Source organism: Oncorhynchus nerka, linkage group LG13 (genome assembly GCF_034236695.1).
Source record: "Oncorhynchus nerka isolate Pitt River linkage group LG13, Oner_Uvic_2.0, whole genome shotgun sequence".
NCBI lineage: Eukaryota > Metazoa > Chordata > Actinopteri > Salmoniformes > Salmonidae > Oncorhynchus > Oncorhynchus nerka.
Window position 1 is genome coordinate 34,212,509 of NC_088408.1, and position 8,002 is coordinate 34,220,510.

An 8,002-nucleotide genomic window follows, 5' to 3' on the forward strand; every position below is an offset into this window, starting at 1 on the left:
AACGTTTGACCCAAGTTAAACAATTTAAAGGCATGTAAACTTCTGACTCACTGGGAATGAAATAAATAAAAGCTGAAATAAATAATTATCTCAACTATTATTCTGACATTTCACATTCTCAAAATAAAGTGGTGATCCTAACTGACATAAGACAGATAATTTTTACTAGGATTAAATGTCAGGATTTGTGAAAAACTGAGTTTAAATGTATTTGGCTAAGGTGTATGTAAACTTCTGACTTCAACTGTATATGTTCTTATATTTGATTATTTCTTATTGTTGTTGCATTGTCGAGTAGGAACCTGCAAGTAAGCATTTCGTTGGACGATGAATACCATGCGTATCCCAGACTGATAAAACTTGAAACCTTTCTCAGAACTGCAGTTAGAAGATGGGTGGGGTGAGGTTATCCCCAAAAGCAAGCTTCACTCCCATAGCCTAATCCCAGCATGTAGTTCAAGGCAGGGCACAAATTTCAACCAATTGAAATATTTTAAATATCCAATCCATTACCTATTTGAAAATCATAAGATTTTGCAAAGCCTAGGTCCAAAGCTATATTATAAAGTCTAAATCCTTTTTCACCATTTGGCTCAATAATCCTTACAATTTCAATTGTTTTGCAGAAATCAAACAGTATATATATAAACAAATGTTTTTTTCAATAAACTGGACATAATTGTTATAATGCATTCCCTTTTTATTTTGTGAGAGAATTTGTGTGATACCAGTGTCAGAGGCATATTTATACAAATCATTGTCAATGCATTTTTTTTTTTTATTTTACTAGGCAAGTCAGTTAAGATCAAATTCTTATTTTCAATGACGGCCTCGGAACAGTGGGTTACCTGCCTGTTCAGGGGCAGAACGACAGATTTATAACTTGTCAGCTCGGGGATTCGAACTTGCAACCTTCCGGTTACTAGTCCAACGCTCTAACCACTAGGCTACCCTGCCGCATTAGGATTAAACAATCAGTCATCCTATTGCAGTTAGCCTACTATTCATAATGCTATATCATCAAGCATAGAAAAAATAAGGGAAATTCAAAATGACAAACTATCTCGATGTAATTCTCTTCAACATCATATTAAACAGAAAGAATCATCACTGAATAGCCTATACGACAGAAATAATAGATTTCATCAATTCTGGCAAAAGATTTGAAGTTCAACAGTGTCATCAAAGTGCTGTACACACCAGGTAATAATCCACCCACTAGACCTGAGACATAGTACTATCAGGATTGACACGAATGGTCCGTGCACTCTTTCTCAAGTCTTGTAACTGCTTAGCAGGTTTCCCCACTCCTTCCTCAAACCTCTTCTCCACCACAGGAAGTACAGTATCGTGTAGGAAAGACGCATTTTGTAGAATGAAAGCTTTCTTCTCTGCCTCCTGTTCACACCGCAGGCTGTAATCGACGTGCTGTACAGCCACAAGAATGATCTCCCTCAGGCTCTCCAGCAGCACCATGTGCAGCTCTGGGAAGTAGAGCTTCAGCCCCTCCTCTAGGAAAGCCATCATCTGTTTGGTGAAGGCCACGAGGGTGTAGCTGAGGTTGACCCAGCAGTCGTCTCCTGTATACTGATTGAAGCTGCTCATGCCGCAGCTGCACATTTCCTCCTTCAGCTTTGTGAGAGCCTCTGGAGTCATCAGGTTCATCTTCCTCCACATCTCCTCAGAGTTGCGGTGCTTGGTGGCCTCAATGATGATCTCCTTGTAGCTCTGCAGGGCTGCCTTGATGTCTTTAACCAAGAGGGACTGCAGTGTGAAGGTGAGGTCCAGGCCAATCTCACTGAGCTGCTTGCAGTGCTCCTTGGCCACCTTGACACACTCAGCTGCAGTGGAGAGGCTCTCTTTGCTGTCAAACACCTGCCCACTGAATGCATTCACAAACATCTTCATGGATGACCGGGACCAGACCACAAATGCAGAGTAGCAGCCTGTGTTACCGGCAAAGTCCATCTCAAATTCTTTGGCTGTCTCCAGCAAGCTAGTGAAGAAGATGTTGCAAAGCTTGTGTATGTAGAGCAGAGTAGCCCCCTCAATGCGCAGCTGGCGGATGGCGGTCTGCACAGCAGCGGCTCGGTTCTTAAGGAAGAGCTCACAGGCTTTGGTGGGCTGCCCCAGCCGGATTAACTGAGACACGGCCCGACGGGTCGCTTTGGGTCCCCCACGGAGGGAACGGTCAGGAGAGAGCTCAAACACCAGCACCTCTGTCAGCTGTCGGACACGCTCATCCACCTTCACCCTGAGGTTTTTCACCCTCAGATTGACAGGCTGGTCCTTCAGGTAGTCATTCAGCTTGTCCAGGAGGTCCACGCCACCTTCAAAGTCCCGCTGGGCAATGCACACGTCCAGGTCCTCGGGAAGCTCCTGGATCCACTCCAAGCTCAGATCCACTGCCTCCTCTGAGTCAAAAGGGTTGGTCTCTTTGTCATCAAAAGGGTTGGTCGAAACCAAGGCTTCTGGTCTCACTGGTGAGTTGGGAACCTCTACCTCTTCCTTCTTGTGTTTTTCTTTTGTCACTTTGTTTTTCTTGGTCTCATCAAGGATCTCCAGCCACTCCTTTTTAATCTTGCTGTTTTCTGCCTGAAATATGCGGCTTTCTGGGAACATCAGGATTTTGAACATGTCCTTCATTGGGGGGTGGTCCTTCACGTTGACAATGGCAAAGCTCTCCAGATCATACAGTGCATTGTATTTGTACTTCACTGTACCACGGCGATTTGCTAACCAGGTGGCAATAAGAAGGCAGTCATTCATCAGGAAGGCATGCACTTTTTGAAGTTGTGCCATGTTGTCCACATCATATTCAACCAGGTCGCCATTGTACACTAAATACCTGCCTGGGGTGTCCATAATGTTTTTGCACCCCTCCACTTTCTCAAGCAGTGTAGTCAGTGTTCTCTGTTTCACTTCCTCTGTGTCTTTAGGGAATGCTGCCAGCATCTCCTTCGCAGTTTCATCCTTATCTGTTGAGAGCAAAGACTGGGTAATGCTCTCCATTATACTTTTCTGCTCTGTCAAAATATGACTCAGTTGGTACATCTCACTCTCCAAGTATGAAATCTCTTTGGCAGTTTCGATGAACTGTCTGTAATTCTTGTAGACATTTTTCTTCAGGTTTTGAGCCGTTTCATCTGCCAGGGTCTGTATTTTTTGACGATGTTCCTGCAAATCTCTGTCGCCATCAGATTGTTGTGAGAGATTCTTGACATAATTCTGCGGGTCGAAATTAGCTGATTCTAATTGCTTGCGCAGTCTGTTCGCCTGCTCTGCCATCTCCCAGGTTACTGTGTGTCTTATTCTGATTAAAAAAAAGGTGTCTTCTTCTGATTAATATACATGAATATGTGATGTTTTTTTAGCTGCTGCGATAACAGGAAATATGTTAACACCCAAAACACAGACAGAACAACATCTTTGCCCAAAACGTCACGAGACGGAAATTAGGTGGCCAATAAAACGTCTATGGGTTAAAAAATGAATGTAAAATAAAATAAATAAAAATAAATTGTGCGCATAGTTATTTAAGTTATAGTCATATTGAGAGATCAAAATTACAGTCAACATTTGTATTTTATAAATGTTCTTTCATTTCAGCGTATTTATATAAAATCCCGAGTAACTATTTAGTTGGACAACATTTATTCGCGAGTGCCACTGTGGCGGAATAACGTATCCCAGAGTTCCCAACAGTACCATAGAATGAAGGATATCGCCTTAACTAGGAAAGCACGTAAACAGGAAGTATTTTGAAAAAGAGCGAAAACATTTTTTTCTGTAGTATTGCCCGTTAACTATCTAAATAATTACAGAAATGAATCTACATTTAACTTAATATGAATATTGAGATAATCTTACGTAGATATAGCTATATGACAATCAAATTGATTAGACCGCGATGACAGTCATCTGATGGTTGCTAAAGTTAGAGCTATCCAGCGCCAAATCATATGATTGGGTTTTGGTGCGTTCATTAGCCTACTGGCTAACGTTAGCTATTTAGCTAGTCAACGTTACATCACAAGCTATCTAATTTAGCTATTTTATATCCATCTAACTTGAATTATATGTTCATCCATCAATAGTTGAACATGGACGACGATTTCCTGCTTGCCATTCAGCTGCAAGAGCAATTTAATTCCGAGGCATCCACACATTCAACAAATGATGACAACAGCTATGGCCAAACCACCAAAAAACGGAAAGTTGAGTCTAGCAGCGATGTCATCCCCTATTCACGTCCATCTATTGCTCCAGAGAAACCAATGTCAATCGTGGATGAGTCGTGGGAGACGCTTGACCCAAGCCCAGATGTCAGGGCGATGTTCCTTGAGTTCAATGACACATTCTTCTGGGGAAAGCTCAGTGGTGTTGAAGTCAAATGGAGCCCCCGAATGACACTGTAAGTCATTGTTGTATGCATCATCAGATATGATTCACGTGTTTCTTATTGGAGCTCTTACATTAGAACATGTTGCCTATTCACTATCCATGTATAACTCGAACTGTGATTGTTTTCTTGTGGTTAGAGGATTCCCTTATGTTATATTGTTCAATGCCTGTCCCCTCATAAAATCTTAAATTGTAGGTGTGCAGGTGTGTGTTCTTATGAAGGACGAGGTGGACTGTGTTCTATTCGACTCAGTGAACCTTTACTAAAACTCAGACCCCGTCGGGATCTTGTACAGGTATTTTGACTAACCAACCTGAACCTTCTCAGATTGATTACAATTCTATAAGATTTAACACATGCAAAGTGGCTGTGGTGGAATTTCTTCAGTATAGCATAACATGAAAAATACTCTGTTAATTTTTCCAGACACTTCTGCATGAGATGATCCATGCACTGCTCTTCGTGACTCTAAACAACAGGGATCGTGATGGGCATGGACCTGAGTTCTGCAAGCACATGGACAGAATCAATCAAGCTACTGGCACTAAAATCACAGTAGGTTCTTCTCTGTGTCCAGTCAAAGTGTACTTTGTGTTGATATGCATCTGACTTCTGAATCAACGGTGTTCCACCAGGTCTATCACACGTTCCACGATGAAGTGGATCTCTACCGTCAGCACTGGTGGCGCTGTGATGGGCCCTGTCGAACTCGCAAGCCTTACTTTGGATACGTGAAGAGGGCAATGAACCGTGCCCCCTCAGCCCAAGACACATGGTGGGGGGACCACCTGCGCTCCTGTGGGGGCACTTATACCAAGGTCAAGGAGCCGGAGGGTTATGGAAAGAAAGGCAAGAAGACAGACACCAGCCAAGGCAAGACAGACACCAGCAAAGACAAGAAGCCTACAGACAAGCCCACAAGCAACAGCAAGCCTTCCAGTACAGCTATTGCAGGTAATACAAGTCTCTTTCTCGTTTGATGAATGCTGAGAGCAGTAATATCATTTATAATTCAAAATATGGCTTAGTGAATGTGTTTTGGTGAATCTACATTTTATTTCCAATGTTTTTGTCTCAGGCTCTGGTTTACAGGACATAAGGAATATCATCCCATTCAGTGGCAAAGGCTTTCTGCTTGGAGGGAGTTCGCAGCCATCATCATTTCAACTCAAGAAACCTATTGTCAACAGTCCCACAACACCCTTCACTACTTCTGTGTCCCCCAGGCTTGTGCTGTCACCTCCAGCTCAGGCGACGGCAAAAGGAATTGACTCGCCTGGACGGCCAGGTCTGAGCTGCCCACAGAAGAAGGGGAGCACAAGCACCACAACCTCCATAGCAGGGGAAGCACACGGTCCATTCAGAGGACCTAAACCCCCTGTTAAAAAATCTGTCAGCAACCCGAAGGCATTTGTCAACATCGGTGGCTCACCTGTTAGGATTTACAAATCCAACACCACTGTGTCCAAGCCAGATAGTAACGCCTCAGACACTTTCAAGACCAAAACAGAGCAAAGGTCTGTCCAAGACCTCTTTAACGCTAGTGGCTGGAAGTCTGGAAGTGCAGCTAGTTCTAGTATCTCCACTGTCTCAAAACCTCCAGATGAGACTAAAAGTGCATTTTCATCTGTGGGTGGTTTGAACTTTGGACAACCAGCCAAAGCTGTCAGTTCCTCACACACCAGACAACTGGACAGCCATCATTCTGTTGTTCCGGCCACATCAAAACCTGCCGTGTCCACCGAGCCTCACCCCTCCAAATATTTCAAAGGCCCTAAAAAGCCTAATGGAGTCAACATTCCAGTTTCTAGGAAGAGGCCTTGGGAAGACCGCACCTCTGCTCACATCTTTGACTTCTTTCAGCAGACAATTGGTGAGTCATCACCATCAACGTCAAGGAGTACAAGGCAGGACATTGACATGCCGACTACCACAACAGCCCATCCTGCAGTTCAGAACAACTCTGCCAGCTCTGCAAGCCTTACTGTGAACGTCAGCTGCCCTGTATGCCAAGCCATGGTGCAAGAGTCAAAAATCAATCAACATTTAGATTCCTGTCTCTTGTGAGAGAACTGAAATGTGAGGAGAATGCCCTGCAGCTGTTTTATATTGCACAACCTCTAACAGGTCTAAGCGTCGGTTAAGTTTTATAGAGTTTGTTTCCCTGAAAAACGGTTTTTCTAATACGTCTAAATTTAATTTGTATCTCATGTAGTACTGCTGTAATTAGAGATACAGTTTTGAGGTTTTCCAGTTTGCATCTCCTACATCATGTAAAACCCTCTGGAAAAAGCCTGTTGGTTTAAGTCTTAAAGAACAACATCTGGACAACACCGGGTTGTTACGTTTATGGTAGTTTGCAGAGAGACTTGTGCCTTAGTAGGTCCATGTAAATATTTCCAAAAACATTGATCAATTGTGACATGCTGCCTCGGATAACCATGTTTAAGAAAATGTTCCAAATGTTTTAGCGTTGGTCTTCGCTCATGTATAATTGATTTCATTGGTGCCACTTTGACTTGATGGGTCAAGGCAATGTTGCCATTACATAGGCAATTTGCTGCGGTCTTGAATTTGGAAAGTGTCTTCCTCGTATGCTGATCGGGCAGTATTGAATTTCACACATGCTTGCTATTCACTTCTCTAGGCCTTAGAATTTGTCACATTCGACAGGGTCGAGTGTTTTACAAGGGCATGTGCTGACTCATGTCATCAATAATAGTTTAATGCCTTGTTCAATGGAAAGCACTAATGTCAATTTCTCTTAAGCCTCTGTAAATTACCCGTAGGAGAAGTGTGTAGCCAACCAGTAACAAGGCTGTTATTGAATATATTTAGTGTTTTAGTTGTCTTGTTTTTTTATTGTCATTAGTAATACCATCATTGAATAGTATTAATGTATTTGCAGATTATTTTCTGCATGTGTGCTGCTGGTATAAATGTTAAGTTGAATGTTGGATTTGTTTTGTTTCTGATGAAGTAAGACCATCATTCATGTTTTAATAGGAATGTTTATAAAGGGAAAATAAAATGTTCTTTCACACCTTTTATGTGTCTTTTGACTGAATGTTACTTCATAGTCCTCCTTCCTCAATGGCAGACTAATACCAATCAATAAGATGGTCTCAAATACCATTTCATCATATACAGTGGGGCAAAAAAGTATTTAGTCAGCCACCAATTGTGCAAGTTCTCCCACTTAAAAAGATGAGAGAGGCCTGTAATTTTCATCATAGGTACACTTCAACTATGACAGACAAAATGAGAAAAAAAAATCCAGAAAATCACATTGTAGGATTTTTAATGAATTTATTTGCAAATTATGGTGGAAAATAAGTATTTGGTTACCTGCAAACAAGCAAGATTTCTGGCTCTCACAGACCTGTTATTTCTTCTTTAAGAGGCTCCTCTGTCCTCCACTCGTTACCTGTATTAATGGCACCTGTTTGAAGTTGTTATCAGTATAAAAGACACCTGTCCACAACCTCAAACAGTCACACGCCAAACTCCACTATGACCAAGACCAAAGAGCTGTCATAGGACACCAGAAACAAAATTGTAGACCTGCACCAGGCTGGGAAGACTGAATCTGCAATA

At 42.3% G+C, this 8,002-nt stretch overlaps 2 protein-coding genes across 2 annotated transcripts; one reads left to right on the plus strand and one right to left on the minus strand.

Annotated features, from left to right (window-relative positions):
• Positions 1–679: 679 nt before the first annotated feature.
• On the minus strand, positions 680–3,425 carry LOC115139417 (exocyst complex component 8-like). The gene has a single exon (XM_029676763.2). It carries the CDS (start codon positions 3,286–3,288, stop codon positions 1,219–1,221), a length of 2,070 nt encoding a protein of 689 aa, XP_029532623.1. The 5' UTR covers positions 3,289–3,425; the 3' UTR covers positions 680–1,218.
• A 273-nt stretch (positions 3,426–3,698) lies between these two features.
• On the plus strand, positions 3,699–7,453 carry sprtn (SprT-like N-terminal domain). Its single transcript, XM_029676764.2, has 5 exons — positions 3,699–4,414; positions 4,601–4,700; positions 4,832–4,960; positions 5,041–5,359; positions 5,484–7,453. Exons 1-5 carry the CDS (start codon positions 4,104–4,106, stop codon positions 6,470–6,472), a joined length of 1,848 nt encoding a protein of 615 aa, XP_029532624.1. The 5' UTR covers positions 3,699–4,103; the 3' UTR covers positions 6,473–7,453.
• The last annotated feature ends 549 nt before the right edge of the window (positions 7,454–8,002 follow it).